The sequence below is a fragment of the Terrapene carolina genome, unplaced genomic scaffold (genome assembly GCF_002925995.2).
Source record: "Terrapene carolina triunguis isolate 2854851 unplaced genomic scaffold, T_m_triunguis-2.0 Scaffold51, whole genome shotgun sequence".
Taxonomy (NCBI): Eukaryota; Metazoa; Chordata; order Testudines; family Emydidae; genus Terrapene; species Terrapene triunguis.
In genome coordinates, this window is record NW_020664402.1 from 2,003,441 (window position 1) to 2,031,147 (window position 27,707).

Genomic DNA, 27,707 nt, shown 5'->3' on the forward strand with positions numbered 1-27,707 from the left:
GTGTTTCCAGTTCCTGTTTTGTGTTGAGAAACCTGCTGCTCTAAGGCTGCTGTGATAGGGCAGGGTCCTGTTCTCTGAAATCCCAGCTCTCCTTTCAGTGAGGTGGATATCCCCATCGATGTGGAAACCGTCACACCCACGCCTGTCCCGCTCTACGACAACCAGAAAGCGCGCAGTGTTATGAACGAGTGTGAGCGCCACGTCATCTTTGCCCGTACGGATGCCGATGCCCCTCCTCCACCAGATGACTGGGAGGAGCACATGAACAGGTAACATGGCTGGGATGCTGTTGGGGGTTTCCGTGCTGCAGTTCTTACTGAGAGGCTGTTAGCTGGGAAGAGGAATAAAGTAAGTAACGTGGAAATGACAGGTTTCAGAGTAGCAGCCGTGTTAGTCTGTATCTGCAAAAAGAACAGGAGTCCTTGTGGCACCTTAGAGACTAACACATTTATTTGAGCATAAGCTTTCGTGGGCTACAGCCCACTTCATCGGATGCATAGAATGGAACACACAGAAAGAAGATATTTATACATACAGAGAACATGAAAAGGTGGGAGTAGCCATACCAACTGTAAGAGGCCAATCAATTGAGATGAGCTATCATCAGCAGGAGAGAGAAAAAAACCTTTGAAGTGATAATTGAGATGACCCATAGAAGGTGTGAGGATATTTTAACATACTTTAACATGAGGAAATAGATTCAATTAGTGTAATGACCCAACCATTCCCAGTCTCTGTTCAAACCTAAGTTAATTGTATCTAATTTGCGTATTAATTCAAGTTCAGCAGTCTCTCTTTGGAGTCTGTTTTTGAAGTTTTTTTTGTTGCAAAATTGCCACCTTCAGGTCTTTCACTGAGTGGTTAGAGAGATTGAAGTGTTCTCCCACTGGTTTTTGAACGTTATGATTCCTGATGTTATATTTGTGTCCATTTATTCTTTTGCGTAGAGACTGTCCGGTTTGGCCACTGTACATGGCAGAGGGGCATTGCTGGCACATGATGGCATATATCACGTTGGTAGATGTGCAGGTGAATGAGCTCCTGATGGCGTGGCTGATGTGATTAGGTCCTATGATGGTGTCACTTGAATAGATATGTGGACAGAGTTGGCATCGGGCTTTGTTGCAAGGATAGGTTCCTGGGTTAGTGTTTATGTTGTATGGTGTGCAGTTGCTGGTGAGTATTTGCTTCAGGTTGTGGGGGCTGTCTGTAAGCGAGGACTGGTCTGTCTCCCAAGATCTGTGAGAGTGAGGGATCATCTTTCAGGATAGGTTGTAGATCCTTGATGCGCTGGAGAGGTTTTAGTTGGGGGCTGACGGTGACGGCTAGTGGCGTTCTGTTACTTTCTTTGTTGGGCCTGTCCTGTAGTAGGTGACTTCTGGGTACTCTTCTGGCTCTGTCAATCTGTTTCCTCACTTCAGCAGGTGGGTATTGTAGTTTTAAGAATGCTTGATAGAGATCTTGTAGGTGTTTGTCTCTGTCTGAGGGATTGGAGCAAATGTGGTTGTATCGTAGAGCTTGGCTGTAGACAATGGATCGTGTGGTGTGTCCTGGATGAAAGCTGGAGGCATGTAGGTAAGTAGGTTACAGTATAGGGTGGTGGAAATGGTAGTACGTAGAGGCAGCGATCTAGTGGTCACAGCAGAAGATTGGGATTCAGGAATCCTCTTGTTGGTTGTATTTCACTAGCGTAGAGAGCCTCAGCAGAGGTTGGGACTTCACAGTGCCGGGCACTGTGCATACAGATAAGAGAGGGTCCCTACCCCAAGGAGTCTACAGTCAATACAAAGGGTGGGAGGGGAAACTGAGGCAGGGGTGAAATGACTTGCCCAGGTTCCCATAGCATGTCAGTGGCAGAGCTAGGAAGAGAATCCAAGTCTCCTGACTCTGTCCATGCCCTATCCACTGGGCCATGATGTCTCTGGGTTCTATATCAGGAGGTAGCCGTGTTAGTCTGTATCCACAAAAACAACAAGGAGTCCAATGGCACCTTAAAGACTGACAGATTTATTTGGCCATAAGCTTTCATGGGTAAAATGAAGAAGTGGGTTTTTTACCCACGAAAGCTTATGACCAAATAAATCTGTTAGTCTTTAAGGTGCCAGCGGACTCCTTGTTGTTTTTCTGGGTTCTATGATTGCCTGGGCGAATTAATGTTTGTAGAGTGTTTTGAGGTCCTGATGCAAAAAAAGCTATAAAAGAACAAAGCATTATTCATTTGCGGACATGAAGCTGACTCGCATTCTCACTTAAAACCAATGACTGTTCTGTAATGTTGTCTTGTGCGATACAAGATGGGTAGATCACAGACCTAGGCTGTGGTTAAAGAGTTTATTCTGTAATGTGCATTGGACAGCAGGCCTTTTCTCACTTTTGCATTGGGATTGTGTATATGCAGTGATTGGCAGTGAGTTTTTTGCAGGATGAGGGCCTTAGTTTGGTTTTTTGATTTGTTTTAATGTGTCTAGACATGCACTGTTCCACTTTAGGTGGCTTTTCACATCCTTCTGGGCTTTATTTAATCTTATTATGTTCAGATTTCTAGAAATATATTTCCCAGAATTCCCAGTAATTTGAGACTTCAGTTCCTTTATAAACTGTGGAACTTTCACTTATTTAATTGCACAGGTGTTCAAAGGAATGTGTTATCCAGCTGTTAATTTTACAACGACACATGAGCCTCTGAAGTCAACATCTGTAGAAAGGCTGCAGTTGCTCATAGTCTAGCCACTTCCTGGGGCTTTAGTTACCAGTCTTAATAAATGGATTTTCTGTCCTTCCACCCACCCCCCCCACTCCCATAAGCCCTGTTAATTCTTGTGGCTTTCTAAACTTCAAGTATCACACTTGCCCTGAATTTTGCATACAAGTACAACTGGATCAGATACTGCTTGTTTCTCACTTGCATGAGAGTTCACATTGGTCCAAGCTCCCTTCCCTTTTTTCCTCAGTCAGTCTTCAATCAAGCAAAATATTCCTAGGAAGAGCTTTCAGTTGCCTCTCTATAAGTGCTAGCCATCAGTCTCCTTTACAGAGGCCTTTCTCTTCAGAACTTCTGAAGACTGTCTGTAGTCTGAAGCAGGCACTCTTCTGTTCTGTGTAAGATACTGTACATCAGTTTTGCATCTGCATGTGTATTGTGGACTGCAGCCTGGAGCTCCTAACTGTGTTTCTTCTTAAAACATTGTTTGTAAATGCTTTTTCTGTCTGAGTGCTTTGTTTATTAGGAAGGAAAGGTGATCTTTTGTCTAAGGAATGGGGTTAGAAATCAGCTAGAATTCAGGTCACCCATCTATCTGTGGGCTTTTGTCCCCTGTTGTGTAATATCTGAGTGCCTCTCGACACCCTTGTGAGACAGAGGAGCTGGGGCATAGCATGTGTGTTGGCCAAGATCACACAGGAAGTCTGTGACAGAGCTGAGAATTGAATTCAGGTCTTCTGAGTCCCAGGTCTGTGTTGGTTAGGGGTGTGAAACAAACTAACTCACTGGTGACATAGCTATGCCAACAATACCCCAGTGGAAACACAGCTATGCCAGTGGCAAAGGGCTTCTGTTACCATGGCTAATGTCATTTGGGGAGGTGGTGTTCCTGGGCCAGCAGAAAACCTCCTTCTGCTGTGTATGCCCTTGGGGCTATGCTGACATAGGCAGTGTAGTGGAGACATAGCCCTAGCCTGTTCCTGGCTTACCACTGACTTGCCCACAGCGCTGAGGTCATGAGTGAGATCCTCCTTGCAAACTGAGGGAAATCTGCCTGTAAAGAGAAAGGTGGCACTTCTGATCATCCACGAGACTTGAGCGTGACTATCTGGACATTCAGGCCCCTCTGATGATAGATGCATGGGTCGCTTTCATGTAAGGTGGTTGGTATTTTCTCAGTCTGCATTGCCCAGCTCGTATATGTAGCCAAAACCATAATACAGTGTAGAGACAATGATTATTTATTGTGAGACATGGGATCTGAGCACATTACTGGGAGCCATTAACTCCTGGGTGCTAAAAGCTGATAGATCAACTGCACTGTTTTACTTACCTGCGTTGTTTTAAGAGTTAGGAGTAAAAAAATGTAAACCCTTTATATCCTGTCTAAACTACTCTCTTGGTTTTCCTTTCAGGTCGGGTTGGACGATGGCCCAGAACAAGCTATTTAATAAGATCCTTAAAGCCCTGCAATCTGACAGGCTGGCCCGCTTGGCCAATGAAGGGGTAAGATCTTTCTTCCCCCATCCCCTCTCCTTCAAGCTGCAGCAGCTGCATTGCCTCCTTATGCACCCAATCCTTCCTGGCAGTGGAGATGAAACATGTAGGACAGTCTGGCTCCTCGGCTCTTACAACCTCCTCCATGAGCAGGTTTATGGCTTTGATATGGACTAGAATGTGGTCTTCGGTGGGAGACGGATTGGCCCATGCTCACTCGCCAGAGGAACAGAGGCTGTAGCAGCAAATTTTGCCCTGGTGGATTTTGTATGGTCCTGGCACACTCACTTTCCTTATGCCCATGTGGTCTGCTTCCCTTGTTTTTAGGCTTGCAATGAGCCAGTGCTGAGGAGGATAGCAGTGGACAAATGCGCCCGGCGGGTCCGCCAAGCTCTGGCCAGTGTGAACTGGGACACCAAGCTGATCCAATGGCTTCACACCACGCTGGTGGAGACGCTCAGTTTACCTATGTTGGCTGCTTACCTGGATGCTTTGCAGACACTTAAGGGAAAGGTGATAAAGACAATGAGTTCTGGAATGTACTTTGCTTTCACTTAATACCACTTTCTCTTCAAACCGTTCGTTCAAGGGAAGCTGATGGGACATTGATCTCCTTTCTGGGCGACTGGGGGAAAAGTAGCCTCTTTGCCCCTGTTCTCCTTCCCTTTTCCCCACTGCACTAGCTTGGGGGAGCTTTTGCCTTGAGGATTAGGAGGGAGGCCTCCTGGTTTTTCTGTGGCAGTAGTGGGTGATCTTCAGCATGTCACTTAGCCTCTCTGTCTTGGTTGCCCTATCAAGAGAGTGAGGAAAGGAGAGGCCACTAGCCTGGGATTTGGGAGAGGCTGGGTCAGCTCCTCGCTCTGACACAGGCTTCCTCTGTAACCCGGGCAAATCCCTTAGCTTCTGTGTGCCTCAGTTGCCCTCTGTACTATGGGGATAACGGCTCTGCCCTGCCACAAGAGGGGTTGGGAGAATAAATACAGCTTAGCATGAGGGGCACTCAGTTATCTTAGATAGATAGATTTGTAAAAGAGGGCTAATACTTTACAGGGAGGTTGTAAACAATTGACAAACAATTAAGTTTGTAAAGCCCATGGAGCTCCTGGGATGAGAGTTATTGTAGACGGGCAACATATTAGTTTCTAAACTTTTATTGCAGTGATTCAGAGAAATACGGGGGACTTAGGAGGTGCTGTGCTAGGACTCAGGGGACCTGGGCACTGCCACTGGTCTGCTGGGTATCCTTGGGCAAGTCACCTCACACCTCTGTGCCTCAATTTCTCCATAGATAAAATGGGAGTAATGATACTGAGCTAGTTTGGGAAGTGCTTTATATCTATGGATTGAAAATCGTGAGATCAGAGCTAGGTAGGAGTGATGGTGGTAGTAGTAGTAGTATTCAGTACCCTTTTTTATAGTTTGTATGCAAGAGGCACATGCCACAGTTAAATGTTCTTGGCAAACAGAGAAGACTCTTAGGAAAGGTACTACAGGAATGTTGTTTATTATTAAAATGAGTCTAGACCAAACTTCGTTAATTGATCTTTTTCTCTCAATTTAAGTAGAATTGTGTATTTTATTTGTTTGGATAAGCACTTTCAGTACAATGTTCCCATCCCACGAAGCCAGGGTGAATCGGTACACTACAGCTGTACTTTTGCATGGCATCCGTCATACAAACTAACACCCCAAATGACTAAATACAATAAATATTAGTGGTGCAGAAGAACGAGAAGGTAGGAGAAAGACATTTACAGCAGAGAGATCAGCTAAGATTAGGGCCATCAAATGATTTAAAAACACAGTTGCGATTAATCGCAGTTTTAATCGCATTGTTAAGCAATAATAGAATATCACTTATTTAAATATTTTTGGTGTTGGGGGGAAGTGTGTGTGCGTGTGTGTGTGTGTGTTTGGGGAGCACTGTCTCTTTAAGCAGAGCGCTCAGGAGCCTGAACACTTTTTCAGCCAGCAGCAGCTGCTGTCTCCAGCACTCACTGCTGAGCCGGGAGCAGCAGACAGGCTTCCCCTGTTCCCCAACCCCAGCTCAGCGGGGACTGGGCACATGGGCGGGTGTGTGGAGGGGGGACACCCAGACATCAGCTCCTCTGCTGCCTCCCCGCCACTGCTCTGTGCAGCACACAGGAGGCAGGCTCCCGGTCTGGAGCAGCTTGGCCAGGGGCTCCATGGAGGTGGGAGCAGCAATGGAGCAGGGCGGCAGTAGGAGGGGTACCCCTGCCCCGGAGGCACGCAGCGGCGCCCCCCTGAGGATGGCCCTGGTGTGTGGTTAACATTCGTTTAAAAAAAAAAAGCGTTAATTTGTTTTGAGTTAATTGTATGCGTTAACTGTGATTGATTGACAGGCCTAATTGTTATTTTTGATTAGAAATATTTGCACTGTGAAACAGATAAAAGAGAGTGCGATCTACAAGTCAAAGCATGAAGGGCATAGAAATGCTTAGCACAGTGGTTCTCAAACTGGGTCGGGACCCCAAAGTGGGTTGCGACCTTGTTTTAATGGGATCACCAGGGCTGGTTTAGATTTACTGGGGCCTAGGGCTGAAGCCCAAAGGCTCAGGTTACAGGCCCCCTGCCAGGGCTGAAGCCCTTTGGCTTTGGCCCCCCACCTGGGGCGATGGGACTCGGGCGGGCTCAGGTTTCAGTCCCCCTCTCCTGGGGTCGTGTAGTAATTTTTGTTGTCAGAAGGGGGTCGCGGTGCAATGAAGTTTGAGAACCCCGGGCTTAGCATATCTGGCACGTCAATACCTTGCAACCCCAACTACGGCAGTGCCATACGAACGCCTGTTCTCACTTTCAGGTGATGTAACTAAGAAGCGGGCAGCATTATCTCCTGTAAATGTAAACACACTTGTTTGTCTGAGCGATTGGCTGAACAAGAAGTAGAACTGAGTGGCACACTTGTGCTCTAAAGTTTTACATTGTTTTGTTTTTGAGTGCAGCTATGTAAAAAAAAAAAAAAAATTCTACATGTGCAAGTTGAACGCTAGAGCTTGCACTACAGAACTTGTATGAGGTGAACCCAAAACTATTTCTCTTATCGTTCTTACAGTGCAAATATTTTTAATCAAACATAATATAAAGTGAGCACTTTGCATTCTGTGTTGTAATTGAAATCAATATATTTGAAAATATAGAAAAACATCCAAAATATTTATAATACATTTCAATTGGTATTCTATTAGTGTTTAAGTGCGAATAAAACTGCGATTAATGATGATGGATTTTTTAAGCTAGTTAATTGGTTTTGCGTTAATCGCTTGGGGTAACTGCGATTAATTGACAGCAGTTGCTAAAATGGAGAGTCAGTGAAGTAGAGGGAGACTGTTCCACCGGATGGCAGGAGGTTCAAAGGAGAAGGCTTTCATGTCAGCAGCGATGCGCTGGTGTGAAGGGATTAAAGGAGAGCTCAGTGGTAGTTAAGAGGAGGAAGCAGAGAGGGAAGAAATCAGCCAAGGTCTGGTCAGGAGGCTGGAGAGGTGCATGCAGGGTTTTAACAACAAAGAGGTCACTTATTCAGCTGCCTCTTGCAATGAAGGAGAGCCAGTGGAGCTGTTTGGAGGTGAAGATTGCACATTGAGACAAGAGCGTGCAGCTATATCAAATACAGACTCTCCCTTCGGGTGGGTTGACACTTCTTGGTGCTCATGCAGTATCTTAGGAACGAGTCTCTGCTAAGAAAAGGTATTGGAATCGCTGGTGGCACCTATTCACTGATGTGTTGTCCTTACCTAGTGCCCTAAGGAAGGAACATTTACTGGTCCATTTCAGTGCTCTAAAGGTCTCGTTTTCTCCAACTAAATTCCAGTGCCCTGAGTCAGCAAGTTCCTCGATGTGCGAAAATGCAAACTCCGTAGTCCATCAGTCATGCTCTGCGAGCAAGTATTCCCCAAAGGGCAACTTGGCTGGACCTGTGTCTGACAACATCTCCTAATGAGCTGTGGCCTGTGCACTCCCAGCTGTGCTGCTCTGGGTCTCCTCCAGGGCAGTGCAAAACCCAAGTACTAGCCCCTTGACTCGTACCCCGTAGTGTGTGTGGGAGGGGGAGTGCCAGGTGTGCTTTCTCCCGTTGCTGGGGAGAAGCTAACTGAATTTCCCATGCTCTGGTATACACATTGAAGTGCCCAGTGAAATCAGTTCTGAAGGAAGATCCCATAGGATATCAGGTGTGTGGTTAATAAGTTTCTTCAGCCACAGTCTGGCCTTTGGTTTCAGATCCCCACCCTGATTGACAGGATGCTGCTCTCGTCCACCACAAAGACAGGGGCGGCAGGGGCTGAGGCTCTCTCCCTCCTCCTGAAGAGACCATGGGACCCAGCTGTGGGTGTCTTGTCACATAATAAACCTGTGAGTACATCCCTGGGCTTGCAAGGAGGGAGGGGCTCAGCTCAGTGTCTGGTTGGTGCCTGAATCTGTTCGCTCTCCCCAGGCCTCTCTCTGTGCTTCTCCGTCCAGGTCTCTCTTGTATGCTCGGCATCATGATCTCTGTCATGGTGTTTCTACCCCCAGTACCTCCTGTCTTCAAAGTGCCCTCTTCTCCTTCAGACCCAGTCTTTCCAGGAATCCATGCTGCCTTTTCTCTCTCTGCAGCCTTCCTAGTCTGATACTGTCATTCCGTGCCGTGTGTGTGTGTTGTGTAACTGTGTCGGACTCAATGGATGAGAGTATTGTGTTGGGATGCAGCACCGTCCTAGTATCCCAAGCAGGCCTCTTCCAGTGACACCTGCTCCCAGGATGAGCAAGGCAGGGAGGGTCTCTAGTTTTCCCTTCAGTCTGCCCTGGGGATGCTATTTAGCTCCTGTTCTAGGAGGCCTGGGCTGGGCTTGTCCTTTGTCGATCGTCCATTGCTGCCTTTGATTGTTAGCAAGGGTTGTGCCGAGAGCATCACTGGTGCTCTTAAGTACTTTGGGCCATGTCATGTTCTCGCACCTGTGGCAGAGGGTGCCCAAGTGCATGTTTGGGCTTTGTAGCAGCTCTGGTTCAAATGATCTGCAATCTTAACTTGCACACAGCTTTTCAGTAGCTCAGCCTGACCAACTCCTCTGTGTGTCCTGTGCTGTTGCAGATATCTGAGTCCTTTGCTCAGAGCAGCTGGGGGGAGGATTGGTTGGATGTGGGTTGACTGGTACGCGTCGCAGGCTTATCCTGGGGATCATGGATGCTAGGGAGCGGGCAGGTCTCAGGGAAAGGAAGCTGCTTGCCTTATCTTTCTATTGCGGTGAATTTTGTAGAACAAGTTGCCTGGTTCTCCTCTCATCTTGATTGCATCTTCCGGACCTTCCAGTTCTATGTTCCCCACCTCTCGCCGGCATCGGTTCTGGCAATCACAGCTCTCTTGCCTGGGAAAGGTTTGTAACTCGGCATGTTTTTGAAGGGAGGGGCTGTCGTTCATACTAGCAGCTCTTCCGGGGCATTTAGGGGCAGTGTGATCCTGCAACTCCTGTTAAACAGCCCAACAGCTTCATTATGCTGATCACTTCAGCAGAGAGGTCCTCCCATGGAGCTGTTCCCCCAGACCTGCACTGCTTGGTCTTTCAGAAGGGGCTCTCCATACCTCTGCTGCCATGGGCTATAGCAGGAGACCTACTGTCCTAGCAGATGATTCTGCTTCAGGGATTGCCCAATTGAGTGGATTGAAGAGCGTGTGGCTGGGATTCTCCAGTATAAACAGGTCAGGGGAAAGGGGTTATTTGGTGTCTGGTAGCCTGTCTTCTGCCTAGGAGAAGTGCTGCTCCAAGCCTTCCTTGTGCATTGACTACATCAGCACTATAGGAGGAAAGCCAGTAGCAGGAGGGGTGGGTTGGTCGGGGAATGACAGTAAACCCCTGAGTCCTGACTCTGTGTGTTCACCCCAGTGGATGCGTCCCTGTGAATGGCCATCAGGACATGCTGCTCCACAGTGGAACTGCTATGATTTATACAGTGCTCTCTTTGCGGCTTGTGTTCCAGGTGATTCCTGTTGCCACCCACCTGCTGAATAATGGTAGCGGGGTGGGAGTGTTGCAGTGTCTTGAACACATGATTGGTGCAGTCAGAGGCAAAGTGCTGGAGGTAAGTGTGTGGGCAGCCTAGGTGGGCCTGCACCGTATGCCACTAACACCCATGACCTTATCTGTGCTTGCACTGTCCTGCTGCCTTTCCTCTCACTCCCTCTTCTTTCTCGGCCAGATTCACAACCATTTCACCCACAAGCCGATCATCCTGATTGGGTGGAACACAGGAGCCTTGGTGGCCTGTCATGTAAGTAACTTCTTGTCTTGCATCCTATCAGAGGCCATTTTACACTGTACCTCTTGAATAAAATTCACCTGGATTGGCTCTGATTCCCACGTGCCCTCCTGGCGCTTGGCCCCATGCTGGATTGGGCATGGGTGGTAACTGAACAGAGCAGCCGTCAGGTTTATCCAAGCTACTTATAAAACAGCGAGGAACCCTGATATTCCCTGGCTCTTGTATTACCAGACCAAAGGCACTTGTGTGGCCCATCACCTGCCTCCCCCCTCCGTGTTACTGAATGTTCAAGTGGTGATGAGCAAGTTAAGTTGATTAGTGGCAGTTGGGATGGATGTGGCCTGTGGGGAACTGGATAAGGCAAACTAGGGCAATGGGTAAGAGTGGAGTTGGAGATGCCAGTGTAGGGGTTTGATACATGGTTGCAGCCCAGTGAGTATATGGGACTGTTCCAGATATGTCATTCTGGCAGGGTATTGGAGTTAAAGGACCCACTTCTCTTCTAGAACATGAAGCACTCATTGAAGCAGACGGCCTGATTCTGCCCTCTTGTACTGCCCCTTGGAGTTCAGTTTGCACTTACATCCGGGCAAAAGTGAGCTATGGGAATCAGGCTCGGTGTCTTCAAGGGAGGTTCTGTATTCCAGGAGCACAGGCAAGGGAGAAGAATAACTGTGCTTTCCCTTCCTCTTGCAATCTCCGCATGAACATCCAAAAGTGGGGTAAAGTACAGTAGAGCCTCAGAGTTATGAACTAACCGGTCAACCACACACCTCATTTGGAACTGGAGGTACACAACCAGGCAGCAGCACAGACACAAAAAAGCCAGTACAGTGCTGTGTTAAACATAAACTAAAAAACTAAAGGGAAAGGTTTTTTTTAAAACAAAAGATTTGACAAGGTAAGGAAACTGTTCCTGTGCTTGTTTCATTTAAATTAAGATTGTTAAAAGCAGCATTTTTCTTCGGCATGGTAAAGTTTCAAAGCTGCATTAAGTCAGTGGTCAACTGTAAACTTTTGAAAGAACAACCATAACATTATGTGCAGTGTCATGAACCTTTCAGTGTTATGAACATCCCATTCTCAAGGGGTTCGTAACTCGGTGATTCTACTGCACTGGTGTATAAAGTTAAAATCACAGCCCATGCACACACGCTAAGGGCTGAACAAACTTCCTGGAGGGATTATGGCGCTTCTGTGCAATTCCTGTCGTATAGCTTCCACACATCTGACCTGCCTCCTCCTAACCCTGGGCAGCTAGGTAGCAAACCCTGTCTAGCCTGCACGTTTCATCGGGTAGAGAGATGAGAGGGCTCCTCCATCAGGAGGAGGTGGCTTAGTGCAGAAATTGAGATGAAAAGAGGAAGCCGCTTTTGGGAGGAGAATATTCTGTCCTCCAAGCAATAATACAGGCCCAGAGCGTGGAACCTGAGGGTGGCATGACGGGGGGTGGGGTGGAGCTGCTTGGAGATCCAGGTCGTAGGGAGGGAGAGACAGCTTAGGAAGAATCTAACTTCAGGGTGATAGAAAGAAGCTTGCTATTTGGCAATCACACCAAGTAAAGCCTTGTATTCCTAGATTCCCAGCTTCATGCTGAGCTGATGTTTGGAGTAATCTGTTCCTAGGATTATGTGTGACTCTATGATTAAAAGTCTGTCCTTGACTGGTGGTCTGCCTGTTGTCAGTACACAGCCCCAGTGTTCCCTTTCATTTTTTACGTCCATGTGCGGAATGAATTTTGTTATGTGCACCAATATGGAGGTGATGTATGACACCACTTCAGGGCTAGGGCAGAGGGTTGAGGTGCAGGTTTTGGGGTGGGACTGGGAATGAGGGGTTTGGGGTGTGGCCTCTGGGGTGGGGCCAGGGATGAGGGGTTTGGGGGTGCAGGCTGAGGTGGGGAGAGAGGACTCCCCCCAGCCCTCTCGCTGCAGCAGCTCGGGGCAGGGGGAAAGGCGCCTCTCCCTGGCTGCAGCAGCTCCGGCGGGCCTCCGCTGGGCCAAGGGACGGGCTTCTCTCCCCCGGCCATGGCAAGTCTGGAGCAGGTCCGCTCTGGGGCCGGCGGGGAGGGGCGCCTCTCCCCTGGCCGCGGCAGCTCTGTGCTGGGGGAGAGGCATCTCTCCCCACCGCAGCCCTAAGCCCTTGTGCAGGGCTTAATAGGCAGCTGCGTGGCCACGCAGCTGAGAGGGATCTTAGCCCAACCCTGATAAGGCTTCTTTCCTTTCCCTCCCATCCTGAGATCCTGTGTTGCAGCCTCCATCTTTTTGGGCACAGGCAAATGAGGAGTTTGAGATCTTTGCTAGAAGGAGGTATTGTCAAAGCCAGGGGTGTGCCATGGCGGGAGCCCAGCAGCGAGGGCTCTGCGAACTACGTTGACGCTGAGCTGGATTGTTCTGGGAGAGCTCTGGGTAATGATACTGTCTTGCTGGTCTCTCTAGGTCTCAGTGATGGAGTACGTCACCGCAGTTGTGTGCCTTGGATTCCCTCTGCTCACAGTGGATGGGCCCAGAGGGGTAAGCCCAAAGCAGGGGTCAGAGTTCAGAAGATGGGATTGGTTAGTTAACCAGGCCACTGGACCTGTGAACTTGCTTTAAAGTCCAGCCAGAAGAGCAAGGGTCTGAAGTTTGGTTCTTCACCTGCAAATATTTTCAAGTGTGTCTGAGCCCATCTAGTGTTTGGGGTGATGGAGAGCCAACAATCTGAGCTTTGGGCAGTGAATCACGGTGGGGCAGTCTGGGAGGGAAGGAGCTCAAGGGTTTGACTGCATCCTTGGTGTGACGGCAGTGGTGTGTGCCTGTAACACATCTCTAGAGCCTCTCCTAGGCCTCACTCCAGAAACAGTTGTTGATCTCACCTTGTTTTGCACCCAGCAACAAGAATGACTTAGGCAGACTTATCTGGTGGCCTGATGTGCTCCTTTGTTAGCTGGCCTGTTTGAGACTGTTTCAGGAGTGACCTTGGGACCCTGGTGCCACTCAGGTGACTAGCTTTGGGGGCTGTGTGAGAAGAGTAGGCCCAGGCACTGTATTGCCTCCATATAGAAGGCAGGGAGTTCCATACAGGGGACAGTTCTGTACCAAAGCCTTGTTCAGGGCCACATTTTCCCACTGGGAAAATCCCCTTTGGGGCGTAACTTGGAAAGTCCTGAGACTGCATGGTACTGGCCTGCGACTTACTATTGCATGTTAGTCGATCTAGCATTGCATTTGGGTAGCTATAGCAGTGATGGGGGAAAATGCAGCGAGAGTGGCTGTTTTGATAGGGGGTCAGTCTCAGCTGGTGTAAGTCAGTGGAACTACACCGATTTAGACCATCTGAGTTTTTGGCTCAGTATAAATGTATTTACTTGCCCCATAAAAGTCGTTAAGTCCCGGGCCTTCATATTCCATCACCCAATGGCCCCTCTGTCCTTCAGTTTTAAAATGTCTCGTTGTCCCATGCTCCTGCAGGATGTGGATGACCCCCTTCTGGACATGAAGACCCCAGTTCTCTTTGTGGTTGGTCAGAATTCTTTGCAGTGCAACACTGAAGCTATGGAAGATTTCCGAGAGAAAATCCGAGCTGATAACAGCCTGGTGGTGGTGGGAGGAGCTGATGACAATCTGAGGTATGGCTCTGTGACATAGTCCCATGCTGTTGGGATGCCGTCTTCCAGAAGCATTGAGCAGTGTCTGGTTGGGCCCATTGGCCATGCAAGAGGATTCTAGGACTTCATTCTGAAATTAGATGGGGACTGGATGGCTGACAGAATAAAGAGCCTTTTATTCCTGGGTAGTCAAGTTAAATCAGGCCCAGGTTGGGAGGAGAAACTTACTGCCATCAAAACAGCTATGTGGAATGAGTTGGTAAGACATGGTCCAGCTCCTAGTGGTCACATGTCCACTTCACAGTTGGCACACATTGGTGACTTTGTGGCAGTCAGAGCTTGAGTGGGCCATAGAGAATGTACTGTCCTCTTTGTGGCTATAAGTCATGCTTTTCCAGATCAAGGTGGAGGCAGGCAGGGCAGTGTGTGTGGGAAGCTTGTGCTGTTCCTGCCATCCAGGCTCTGTCTGTTCCATAGGCAAATGGCAAACTCAGTTCTCCAGGGCTGACAGGCTTTGAGCATTCATCACGCGGGGCTGATGGGTGCGTGTGGGGTGACGGACTGCAGCCGATTTACAGCATTCCTTTCCGCTGACAGGTTGAAAGTCCTGGGTGCAGCAAATATCCCCTTTGCGAAAGGCCAGAGAGCCTGAATTCTGTAGGCTTTCCTTTTCCAAGTCATTCTTGGCTCTGCTCTTGGAGGTGGATTTTGGCAGTTTGCAGTATCCTAAAGGGCACTCCTTTGGGAGGTGGTCAGCGGGAGAAAGGGTGCTGTGGGACTGGCAGGAAGCCATGGGCCACCTGCTCCAATCACACTGGTGTAAATCTTGAGTAACCCCATTGATCTCAATGGAGCTGTACTGCTGTAAAACGAATGTGAGAGGAGAATCAGGCCTGGCGGCCAAATTATGCAGGCGCTGTCATGACAGTTGTTCCGTGTAAGTAGGAGCCTATAATAGGAATGATCAGAAAACTGGGGAGGGGTGTGAAATACAAAATGAGCGACTAGCAGCGTTGAAAATGAAGCTTGAAGGGCGAAGGCGCATGTAGCCCTTCTGAGGAAGCTTTGGGCCTGAATTTCAGAGCTGCCGGGCCATTTCCCGCTGCAGCCAATGGGAGCGCCAGGCGCTCAGCATTAGAGCTGGATGAACAATGGAGTTTTTGCTTCGCTGGCAAATCCAAAACATTGAAAAAAAATTCGTCTCGGGTGAAAGCAGAACCAGTTTTTTGTTTGGAAATTTTCATTGAATCAAAAAGTAGAAAAATGTTCGTGTCAAAGCGACGTGTTTTGGTTCAATCCAACTTCTTTGATTTCAGGCATTTTGATAAAAGCCAAGGAGGACTAGATTCACAGACTGGGGGAGGAAGGGCAGCTGAGCCCTTATAACCTTGAACCCAGGGGTTACGGTTCTCTGGGGTGAGTGTCCAGGTTCAATTCCCCCTTCTGCCCCATGGGGAGAAGGGGTTTGAACTTGGGTCTCCCACATTGCAGAAGAGCGCCTTCGCCTCTGGGATACCGGATAGGCTGGTGTAGGGTTTTCTCAGTCTCTCCTGTTGAAGCTGTTTCACTTGTTATAAATAAATAAATAAATAAATAGTCATTGGAGCAGGGATGTGAACTTGAGTTGCGCACCTCCCAGGTGTGTGCCCTTACCACCAGGTGATAGTCTCACTCCTTTTCTAGTCACTGTCATCTGAATTTCACCCAGCTCTACTTGGCACATTGTGTCCAGCAGATGGAGCCCTTGAGTTAAGCACTCTTCGAGCTAATTAGCCCCTACTTCCTATTGGTGGAATCTCAGTAGCACAGCAAACCCTCATTTGATTATTGGCTTTCAAGCTAAGAATGTTGGCCACGGTGCGGTGGGGGCAAGGGAAAGGGGGGACGAATGAACATCTATTGACTCACCCACCTTTTTAAATAGGATAAGCAAAGCCAAAAAGAAGGCGGAAGGCCTGACTCAGAGCATGGTGGACAGATGCATCCAGGTAACAAGCAGAGAGATCTTTCGGAGCAGTTTCCCCTCCATAGCGTGACTGCCCAGTCGTCTCCATGAGCACACGCTCCAGTGCTGCTGCCTAGATTGACTGGGCAGGGGTGGGTAGGCAAGTGAAATCATTGACAGCATAGCTGTTAAGTGCCCTCGAGGTGAAATCAGTATTCCTGACATGTTAACCCTTTGGATGCTGCTATCAGGGCCATAGTCCTGCATTTGACTGGCCTGGGGAAGCAGGTGTTTGTGGTTCTTCCTTTCATGGTACGGAGAGCGGCATATTCCCCTCCTGTTCCCAGAGAGCCACCAAGATTAAGCTTTAACACAATACCTAGTAACATTAAAAATAGCTAAATTCTTCTTGTCTTGAGCAGCGTAGCTGGGAAGGTCTGAGGGGAGTAGAATCCCGCAAAGCCCAGGCTGTTCTCTCTGTTTCTGGAATCTTAGTATTTATTTCTTTAGACCATTAAGCTAAATTCCCTGCACCCTAGCAGGGCAGTAACTGGAAGCTGCTTCTAGGCAAATCGTGGCTGCTAGTTGTTAAGAGACGTCTGACCCCTGTGTAGGATGAAATAGCTGACTTCCTGACCGGAGTCCTCACCCGCGCGGATAACCATTCAGGCTCCGACCCCAGGGACCTCGATGCCGAGAAAAAGAAGAAACCACGTGACTTGACCAGGAGGGACCTGTCATTTGACTTGCCAGAAAGAACCAGCAGTCCCACCTCCCCGGCAGCCAAGGTGCCGGCCTCGCCTTCTGGCTCAGAGGTAGGGACTGGCCCTCTGGGATGTGGAGCTGGGGAAGGCCTGTGTTTGAATGACCATTTTGTGGGCTATTTTTGCACTGAGGAGCCAGGCTGTGAGAGCACAGAGATGATGTCAGTGTGGAGGGAGAAGAGGGGTGCTTATGGAGGTGTCAGCTGCTCACGTGGTGGCAAATGGCTCTTCCAAAATAGATGAGTTGCATTTTAAGGTTTCCTGCAAGGCTTAAGAACATAAGAACAGCCACAGTGGGTCAGATCAAAGGTCCATCCAGCCCAGTATCCTGTCTTCTGACAGTGGCCAATACCAGGTGCCCCAGAGAGAATGAACAGAACAGGTAATCAGCAAGTGATCCATCCCCTGTGGCCCATTCCCAGCTTCTGACAAACAGAAGCTAAGGGACACCATCCCTGCCCATCCTGGCTAATAGCCATTGATGGACCTATCCTCCATGAGCTTATCCAGTTTCTTTTTTAACCCTGTTATAGTCTTGGCCTTCACAGTATTCTCTGTCAAGGAGTTCCACAGGTTGACTGTAGGTTATGTGAAGAAATACTTCCTTTTCTGTGTTTTAAACCTGCTGCCTATTAATTTCATTTGGTGACCCCGAGTTCTTGTGTTATAAGGAGTAAATAACACTTCCTTATTTACTTTCTCCACACCCGTCATGATTTTATGGACCTCTATCATATCCCGCTTTAGTCGTCCTTTTTCCAAGCTGAAAAATCCCAGTCTTTTTAATCTCTCCTCATACGGAAGCCGTTCCATACCCCTAATCATTTTTGTTTCCCTTTTCTTTACCTTTTCCAATTCCAATATATCTTTTTTGAAATGGGGCGACCACATCTGCATGCAGTATTCAAGATGTGGGCATACCATGCATTTATATAAAGGCAATATGATATTTTCTGCTTATCTATCCCTTTCTTAATGATTCCCAACATTCTGTTCGCTTTTTTGACTACCGCTGCACATCGACTGGATGTTTTCAGAGAGCTACCCACAATGACTCCAAGATCTTTCTTGAGTGGTAACAGCTAATTTAGACCCCATCATTTTATATGTATAGTTGGGTTTATGTTTTCCAATGTGCATTACTTTGCATTTATCAACATTAAATTTCATCTGCCATTTTGTTGCCCCGTCACCCAGTTTTGAGAGATCCTTTTGTAGCTCTTTGCAGTCTGCGTGGGATTTAACTGTCTTGAGTAGTTTTGTATCATCTGCAAATTTTGCCACCTCACTGTTTACCCCTTATTCCAGATCATTTATGAGTATGTTGAATAGGACTGGGCCCAATTCAGACTCCTGGGGAACACCACTGTTTACCTCTCTCCATTCTGAAAACCGACCATTTATTCCTACCCTTTGTTTCCTATCTGTTAACCAGTTACCAATCCATGAGAGGACCTTCCCTCTTATCCCATTGCAGCTTACTTTGCTTAAGAGCCTTTGGTGAGGGACCTTGTCAAAGGCTTTCTGAAAATCTAAGTACACTATATCCACTGGATCCCCCTTGTCCACATACTTGTTGATTCCCTCAAAGAATTCTAGTAGATTGGTGAGGCATGATTTCCCTTTACAAAAATCATATTGACTCTTCCCCAACAAATCGTGTTCATCTACGTGTCTGATCATTCTTTTCTTTACTATAGTTTCAACCAATTTGCCTAATACTGAAGTCAGGCTTACCGGCCTGTAATTACTGGGATCGTCTCTGGAGCCCTTTTTAAAATTGGCATCACATTAGTTATCCTCCAGTCATTTAGTACAGAAGTTGATTTAAATGATAGGCTACATACCACAGTTATTAGTTCTGCAATTTCCCATTTGAGTTCCTTCAGAACTCTTGGGTCAATACCATCTGGTCCTGGTGACTTATTACTATTTTATTTATCAATTTGTTCCAAAACCTCCTCTAATGATACCTCAATCTGGGACAGTTCCTCAGATTTGTCACCTAAAAAGAATGGCTCAGGTTTGGGAATCTTCCTCACATCCTCAGGTGTGAAAACTGATGCAAATAATTCATTTAGTTTTTCTGCAATGGCCTTATCGTCCTTGAGTGATCCTTTAGCATCTCGATCGTCCAGTGGCCCCACTGGTTGTTTAGCAGCTTCCTGCTTCTGATGTACTTAAGACATTTTTTTCTGTTACTTTTTAAGTCTTTGGCTAGCTGTTCTTCAAATTTCTTTTTGGCCTTCCTAATTATATTTTTTTACACTTCACTTGCCAGAGTTTGTGCTCCTTTCTATTTTCCTCACCAGGATTTAACTTCAACTTTTTAAAGGATGCCTTTTTGCCTCTCACTGCTTCTTTTGCTTTGTTGTTTAGCCATTGTGGCACTTTTTTGCTTCTCTTACTATGTTTTTTAATTTGGGGCATACATTTAAGTTGTTCCTCTATTATGGTGTCTTTAAAAAGTTTCCATGCAGCTTGCAGAGATTTCACTTTTTGCGCTGTACCTTTTAATTTCTGTTTAACTAACCTCCTCATTTTAGTGTAGTTCCCCGTCTGAAATTAAATGCTACCCGTGGTGGGCTGCTGTGGTGGGTTCTCCCCCTACCCCCCAACAGGGATGTTAAATTTTATTATGTTATGGCAGTTCAGGTAGATTACCTCTTGGACCAGATCCTGTGCTCCACTTAGGACTAAATCAAGAATTGCCTCTCCTCGTGTGCATTCCAGCACTAGCTGCTCCAAGAAGTGGTCATTTATGGTGTCTAGAAACTTCATCTGTGCATCCCGTCCTGAGGTGACGTACCCAGCCAATATGGGGATCGTTGAAATCCCCCATTATTATTGAGTTTTTGTTTTTATCGCCTCTCTAATGTCCCTGAGCATTTCACGGTTACAATCACCATCCTGGTCAGGTGGTCGGTAATATATCCCTCCTGCTATATTCTTATTCAAGCATGGAATTACTATCCATAGAGATTCTGTGGTACAGTTTGATTCATTTAAGATTTTTACTTCATTTGATTCTACGCCTTCTTTCACATATCGTGCCGTTCCCCCACCAGCACGACCTGTTCTGTCCTTCCGATATATTTTGTACCCTGGTATTACTGTGTCCCATTGATTATCCTCATTCCACCAAGTTTCTGTGATGCCTATTATATCAATATCCTCATTTAATAGGAGGCACTCTAGTTCACCCATCTTGTTATTTAGACTTCTAGCATTGGTATATAAGCGGGAGGGCGCCTGGGCTGGGGGTCGGAGTGCAGAGGTGTGGGGGGGGGGAGGGGCTGGGCTAGGGGTCGAAGTGCTGGTGTGGTGGCTTGGCCTGGGGGTCGGAGTGCCGGGCGAGGAGGCTTCAATTCCTGAATGCTAATCCTTGCTCTGATACTGACTCCTGGTGTGACTTTGGGCAGGTTACCTGCCCTCCATGCCTGAGTTTTCCCATCTGTAAAACAGGGATGGTGATATCAAGCTTGGTCATCGGGGGTTGTGAGGGTCAAGTGGGAACTACCGATTTGTGGAGATGTAAAGTAATTGCTACACCAAGTATTATGAATAACCCATCGCTGCATCCTGCCATGGAAACCTGACTGGATGGGGCTTCCCTTCTCGTTTGGGCAGGATCTGTCCAGTGTCTCCAGTAGCCCCACCTCGAGTCCCAAAACCAAAATGGCTGCTGTGTCATCTGTCCAGAAGTCCAGCCAGATGGGTGCCACCCAGCTGCTGAAGAGACATGTGCAGAGAACAGACGGGGTCCTGACACACAAGCAGGCACAAGGTAATGCTCCAGCAGCTTGCTCCACTCGCTTCCTCCTTGTTACCCTGGTAAAGCCTCTTGGGGCTGTCACTGTCCAGCTATGCTCATACTTTGCCCCGCAGGACTAATCTAAAGTCTGCAAACTTCCTTTGGCCGTGTGACATTCAGATGGGGCAGTCTCCCCGCAGCTCAGGCCCTATGCACTGTCACTCCTAAGCAGTGGCATATGGGAGCTGACTCTGGGCAGGAAACGGTAGTCTCTGTGCCATAAAAGGGTGAGTCACTTACAGGCCTTTGTTTTGCTATTGCCGAGACTGTGAAGGGTCTTTGCCCGTCCTGGTGGCAGTTGTAGAATGTCATGCCCAGTGGGTGTGGGCACATCCATTTGGGAGCGCTTGATGGGTTGGTGGTTTGTATCCGTGAAGATTTTGCTAGGGAGTAAAGGGTGGTTGGGGTGGGTCAGGCCACTGAGACGGGATGAAGATGAGGGTCTAGCGCAGGGGTAGTCAGTAGGCGGACCGCAGGCCAAATCCAGACTGCCAGATGCTTTTGAACGGACCCCAAAATCTTATTTACTTATTATCATCGTTGTTGTTTTTTCTGGAATCTGGACCATGACTGTACCTTGATCTTGGACCTTGACAAAAAATAATTGACTACCCCGGTCTAGAAGGCAGGGGAGGGCCAGCCACCAAGAAGGAAAGGCTAACCTGAGCCGTGTTTTTTGTCCTGTGGGATGCTGATAAGATCTTGGGATGCACCTTCAGTCGTGCGGGGAAAGAGGTCGGAAAGGTCTGACAGTCAGTGGTCTGTCAGTGTAGGTGGGGTTGTTGTAGCCATGTTGATCCCAGGATATTAGAGAGACCAGGTGAGTGAGATGATATCTTTTATTGAACGACTTCTGTTGGTGAGAGAGACAAACTTTTGAGTTACCAGAACAGGAGCGCTGTATAAATTCGAAAGGTTGTCTCTCTCGCCAACAGATGTCAGTCCAATAAAAGATATTACCTCCCCTGCCTTGTCTCTCAGTGGAGTGGCAGGTATGTTTTCCTCTGGAACTTGTGGATAATATTTTGTCACAGATGGGCCATAGATAAGCCCTCCTGGCAAACACTATTGATTTAGTTGGGGATTGGTCCTGCTTTGAGCAGGGGTTGGACTAGATGACCTCCTGAGGTCTCTTCCAACCCTGATATTCTATGATTCTATGATAATTGGGAAGTAGTTCTCCAGTCTCCAATCTCTCTTGCTTCCTTTGCTCAGGACAGATCCGAACAGGCCTGCTAGTTCTATGCATTCTTTCTCTGGTTCACAGTAGGTTGCAGACTGGAACTTGAGTCCAGGTCTCCCACATAGTAGAGCAATGCAAGAACCGTTGAAGTCTGCTCCGGCCTATGTTTTAGCTATAGGCGCAAGTTCCTGGTGAGTGCGTGAAGGGAACTGAGCAGGAGAAGGCTCTGTGGTGGGTATCTTGGCAGACACTTCTGCAGGGTAAAGACAGTCCAGAGGGAGGTTCATCGAAGTGTTGTGGCAATGAATGTTTGCGTGTACTAGTTACTGTTTTCCAGTCATTGCCAGCATTTCAGCTCAGAGATGCCCAGTGTGACTAGCTGAAGGGCGTCTGTGTGCACAGCTCCAATACTAGACATCACAAGCCTGCTCATGCTCCCTGGAGGCAGTAGTCAGGGGACAGTCAGGGGGCTGTGGGAAGGATGGTGTGTAGTTTGGTAGTGCTCTCAGGGAGGGAGGGAGAGGGATGTCTCCAGACCTGTTGCCCCTTCCCAGGAGGGTGTGATGCATTGCAGTTTGGGGGATCAGTCAGTGCTGTCTCCAGATGCCCTGAGGCTGCATCACAAAGCTGTACTTCCATCTGTCAGAGTGAGTGGGGTCTGCAGAGCTCCCCGCTGGCCAGCTGTGGGTCCAGGGGAGTGAGTGGGGTCTGCAGAGCTCCCCACTGGCCAGCTGTGGGTCCCAGGGAGTGAGTGGGGTCTGCAGAGCTCCCCGCTGGCCAGCTGTGGGTCCCAGGGAGTGAGTGGGGTCTGCAGAGCTCCCCGCTGGCCAGTTTGGGTCCTGGAGAGTGCGTGGTGGCTGCAGAGCTGCCTGCCCCCTGCCTGTCCCCTCCCCCCCCAGTGAGAGCCAGCTGTGATACTGTAATTCTCTCTGATTCATTTCAGCTCAGTTTGCTGCTTTTCTGAAACAAAACATGCTGGTGAGGAAAGTTCTTCCTCCTGGCACCTCTTCATGTCTCTTTGGTGAGTATCTCCTCACTTCCTCTCTCTCTCCGCTTCCTTCCTCCTCTGGCTTTCCTCCATCACCTTCCTCTCCTCCTTGCACTGGTTTGGGGGGTGTTCCAGCGTGTGGTCCCCCTCTCTCTGCTCTTTGCTTTCTCATTGCTGTAGTGGGAGCTGAAGCAAAACAGCCACACCCTTCCCCTGGCTTTCCCTCTCTCTGGCAGGTAAATGTTCCCTGGGAGTGACATGATTTCGCAGTGGTTTGCTCTGATGGACTGTGGAATCATGTGGGTGACCTGGCAGCTTCTTGTGGTCAGGAGCGTAACCCTTTGTGTGCTGGGTCTGACTGGCTGAGATGCAGACCCCAGCACGGGCAGTTGTGCTTTTGACATGGAAGGCGCGTCCTTGATGCATGGTATGGGAAAGTGCTTTGGACAGCCTGTCGAGGGTGCAGAGACGGGGCTGCTTAGTGGCTCAAAGAGGCCGGCTGGAGCATCTTTCCAAACCCATGGAGAGTTGGAGGAGGAACAGCAGAGGAGTGGGTAGGGAGGGCGAGGGACTCCTTGGGAAAGCAGGAAGGCAGTGCTGAATTGGATCCTGAAATGGATAGGAAGCCACTGTTGATAGTGGGAGGATGGGACTGAAGGAAGACACTGGCTACTGTATGTCAGAGCCTCTGAGACCTAGAGATGAGGGGACCAGATTCATAGCTCAGCTAAATGGATGCAACTTCATTGCCTCCAATGGCATTGGCCCCAGCTGTGGAGTCAAGCTGAAGGACTTGAGGTTAGAAGAGGCGGGTGACAAAGATCTGAAGGAGGATTTTAGCAGGGTTAGGCTGGTGGGAGTGTTGGGAGACATTTCAGTTGCTGTAATACCCGGATCTCTCTCTAATGTGAGTTGCTTTGTCATGACATGACCCGTCAGTGCCAGAGTGCGTGGCCCCCGGATGTGGGGAGTGCGAGTGTGATAGAGGAACACCTCTCTGTAAAGCATGGTTCATCATGGCATAGTGCTGGTGGCTTCTTGTCTAGAAGAATGAAGCTCTGGATAATTAGCTGGAGACCAGTGGGACTGTGGGGTGCTGTAATTGGGTTCTCTGAGATACCAGGAGGTTCCCATCCCTCTCTCTGCCTAACACACACAATTGGTTATTGTCCAGACACTCCCTTCTTGGGGTTTGGCTGTATCCAGAAGTGATATAACAAAGCCAGGCAGGACTGTATAGACAAGCAGGTCCTAGTCTAGGCTGATTACTTATTGAGTTCTCCCTCCCTTAAGCTCTGCCTCTGAGAACTTTGTTTTTTCTACTACTGCGTTGGAGGTAATGAGGTCCCCCTGGTCAGGCTGCCTGGGTGACTCAGCAGAGTAGCTCTGCACTTCCCCACAGGGTCTGAACACCCAACAGCAGCTCACAGGCACAAAAAGGATTCAGTGCTTAACTGGGGTGATTCTTGCTCGCATGCTGTCCGGATGGGAAGAGATTTTTCCCTGGGACATACTGGCAGCAGCCTCATAGAATCATAGAATAGCAGGGTTGGAAGGGACCTCAGGAGGTCATCGAGTCCAACCCTCTGCTCAGAGCAGGACCAACCCCAACTAAATCATCCCAGCCAGGGCTTTGTCAAGCCTGACCTTAAAAACCTCTATGGATGGAGATTCCACCACTTCCCTAGGTAACCCATTCCAGTGCTTCACCACCCTCACCCTGTTTCTGGAGCATCGAACAGGCAGCATCAGTAGGATCCAGGTGTGCAGTGTTCCACACCATCAAAGGGGCACCTCCGTCTCTGCCATCCAGCACTTTATGGGAAAATGCCTTCATGTGGTTACATTGGATTTGCCCACTGGCAGCTCTGACAGTAGCTAGTGTGAACCCAGGGCTGGTCACACTGTCTTTCAGCCTGGCTGCTTCTGCGTCAGTGGGGCTGAGGAGAGCGATTCAGCCTGGCTGCAGGAGAGCAGCGTGGTGGGAAGCCATGGTGAAGTGGGAGCAGTAGGTATGTCTAACTATAGCTCAGAGAGCTGGTGCCTGGGGGTTAAGCCTGAGCACACAGGAGCTCTTCCCATCTGTTGTGAGAACGGGAGTCTGTGTGCGCCACAGTAACCATGTAATGAAGGGGAGGCTTTGATCATGCGGAATGCAAGGGGGGGTGTTTGATCACTGGTTCCTACAGACTATCATGGATGCTTTGAGGAGTAGTAGCATCACTTCCCCCTGCAGGTGCCATTTCATGGTGCTGCCCAGCTGATGGCGCTGTGTGGTGCGGTTGATGCTCAGGCGGTCTCAGGGGCTTTCACAGCGGAACTGATGCCTGTAATCTCTTTGCATAGGTGATCAGAAACTCTCTGGGTAGTTCCATTCACTCGGCATGTTCACAGTGCTGGGGAAGGTATTTAAGCTTTGCACGTCTGTTAGCAGTCAGCACCCCACCTTGCTCCCTCAAAGCAGGACCCTGGGTGCAGGTGCTAAGATAATAATGGATTGATGCTTGCATTGGGTTAGAGCAGTGCCAACAAATAAAAGCGTAGCAGTAAAGTGGTTCAACTGCACTCTCCCCCAGCAGTAGGTCAGGGGACCTGCTCCTGCAAAGTGGTGTCATTTATCTCCAGGAGGATGAAGGCTGTTCAGTAAGGAACTTGGACCCCAAGGACAGACTATTTCTTCTACACACCCGCCCCTCCTCCCCCACCCCCATAGGAGAAGGAATTAACTACCTCAGTGACTTTTTGCAGGCTTTGTATATTCTTGAATTTAGAACCACAGGGCTGGAAGGGACCGTGACAGGTCACCTAGTCCTGCCCCCTGTGCCGAGGCAGGGCCAAGTAAACCTAGACTAAACCTGACAGGTGTTTGCCCACCTGTTCTTAAAAACCTGCTGTGATGAGGATTCTGCAACCTCCTTTGGAAGCCTGTTCCAGAGCTTAACTCCCCTCAGAGTTAGAAAGTTTTTCCTAATCTCTAACCTAAATCTTGCTTACTGCAGATTAAGTCTATTACTACTTGTTCTGCCTTCAGTGAACATGGAGAACAGTTGATCAGTGTCATCTTTATAACAGTCCTTAATGTATTTGAGACTGTTCTCAGGTCTCTCCTCAGTCTTCCTTTCTCAAGACTGACTCAATGTCTCCAGTTTTTGTAACCTCTCCTCACAGGTCAGGTTTCCTACATCTTTTATCATGTCTGGTGCTCTCCTCTGGACTCTCTCCAGTTTATCCACATCGTTCTTCAAGTGCAGCGCCCAGAACTGGTCATAGTACTCCAGCTGCGGCCTCACCAGTGCTCAGCGGAGCGGGACAATGACCTCCCATGTCTTACATACCACATTCCTGCTAATGCACCCCAGAACGATAGTAGCCTTTTTCACCACTGCATCGCATTGTTGGCTCGTATTCAGTTTGTGATCCACAATGACCCGCAGATCCTTTTGAGCAGTACTATGAGCTAGCCAATTATTCTCCGTTTTCTAGTTGTGCATTTGATTTTTCCTTCCTATGTGCAGTACTTTGCTCTTGTCTTTATTGAGTTTCATCTTGCTGATTTCAGACCATTTCTCTAATTTGTCCAGGTCATTCTGAGTTCTAATCCTGTCCTCCAAAGTGCTTGCAAAGGGTTGGTGTCATGGACCTTACTCCTATCGCCCCTTAGCCCAGCGTGGACTGAGACCAGGTGTGGTGGGAACTCCCTTTCTGAGCACTGTAGAGGTGCACCTTTTGCATTGAAAGCCGGCCTTCATTTCATCACCCTTGCTCGTTCTCCTGCACCAGGCTTACTTCTCCAGTGAAGAGATGGACACCATGGTGCAAGCCATGAACTCCAGGGTTCCAAATTGAGATTATGCAGTTACAGATCAACAGTGGAATACAAATGGGCAAGATGTGGTCCTGAGGAAGGATGGTCTTGTGGTTAATTATCACTTCTGTTCCCCTAGTGCCCAGGGTACCAGTCATGATGAGGGTCCCATTTTGATAGGAGCGGTGGTGTGTGCTCCAGAGAATTTACAGAGTAGGCCTCAGGACAGAACAGATGTGCTGGGGCGGGGCGGGTTGGGAGGATGAGGTACAAAGGAACTGTTGAGCAGAAAAATAGAAGTCTCGGCTTGCCTATGTGAGGCCAGACAGGTTAGGATATCGGACAGAGGCAGGGGATCTAGCTCTGCCACAGACGCCCTGTGTCACCTTGGGCCTGCCACTTAGGAACAGAGCCTCAATCCTGAAATCAATGGGAATTAGGCACCTAAATACCTTGAAGGATTTGGGCCTTAGTCTTTGTGGACCTCAGTTCCTCATCTGTACCTTGGGGATAAGTGTTACCCTGCCTTGCAGGGGTGTTGCGAGGGTACGTACAGGAATGATTGAGCTGCACAGTTGTGGTGGTGAGCACCAAGGAAACACGATAAAGAACTGACTCTGGCAAAGCAATGGATGTGGGAGTCTAGCAATGTGAGCTGCAGTGCAGGGACGGCTGGAGCAGAGCACAGGGATTCAGCAGCTGAGGTCTGGTCCCAGCTTTGACAAAGACTTGTGTGAATTTGGACAAGTCACTTTACCTCTCTCTGGGCCACAAGTTTCCCCATGGGTAAAATGGGGATATGTGATGGGGGGCTGGTATTTGTACTGTGTTTTGGAAATGAAAAACACTTCTGTAAGGGGCATTATTACTGCAGTGGTTCATAGAGTGATAAGTCTGCACTGTTCTTCAGTGCAGAAGAAGACAGGATCCTTAGACTGTGCTGTCTTAGAATATGAAGAGCTCATGCTAAATACAGCAGTTTGTGATGCACAAGGAAATCAGGTTAGAGAAGTGAGTGGTAAGGAGAGAGAGGACTCTCCAGCGGCCGGTGATGGGACACTAGATGGGGAGGGCTCTGAGTTACTACAGAGAATTCTTCCCCGGGTGTCTGGCTGGTGGGTCTTGCCCAAATGTGTAGGATCGAATTGGTCACCATATTTGGGGTCAAGAAGGAA

At 48.5% G+C, this 27,707-nt stretch overlaps 1 protein-coding gene across 4 annotated transcripts in view; it reads left to right on the forward strand.

Moving 5' to 3' along the window:
• The window catches only part of LOC112114971 (KAT8 regulatory NSL complex subunit 3-like), a 60,968-nt gene that overhangs the window by 12,542 nt on the left and 20,719 nt on the right, over positions 1-27,707 (forward strand). For 3 of the 4 annotated variants that reach the window (XM_026657004.1, XM_026657017.1, XM_026657022.1), the window contains exons 2-14: positions 99-269; positions 4,117-4,207; positions 4,526-4,711; positions 8,432-8,563; positions 9,448-9,564; positions 10,166-10,267; positions 10,385-10,456; positions 12,886-12,960; positions 13,897-14,054; positions 15,958-16,021; positions 16,593-16,793; positions 20,373-20,529; positions 22,683-22,760. In XM_026657004.1, the coding sequence (XP_026512789.1) occupies positions 99-269; positions 4,117-4,207; positions 4,526-4,711; positions 8,432-8,563; positions 9,448-9,564; positions 10,166-10,267; positions 10,385-10,456; positions 12,886-12,960; positions 13,897-14,054; positions 15,958-16,021; positions 16,593-16,793; positions 20,373-20,529; positions 22,683-22,760 (1,604 nt within the window). The remainder of the gene's footprint in view (positions 1-98; positions 270-4,116; positions 4,208-4,525; positions 4,712-8,431; positions 8,564-9,447; positions 9,565-10,165; positions 10,268-10,384; positions 10,457-12,885; positions 12,961-13,896; positions 14,055-15,957; positions 16,022-16,592; positions 16,794-20,372; positions 20,530-22,682; positions 22,761-27,707) is intronic. The other variant, XM_026657012.1, reaches the window with a different exon arrangement.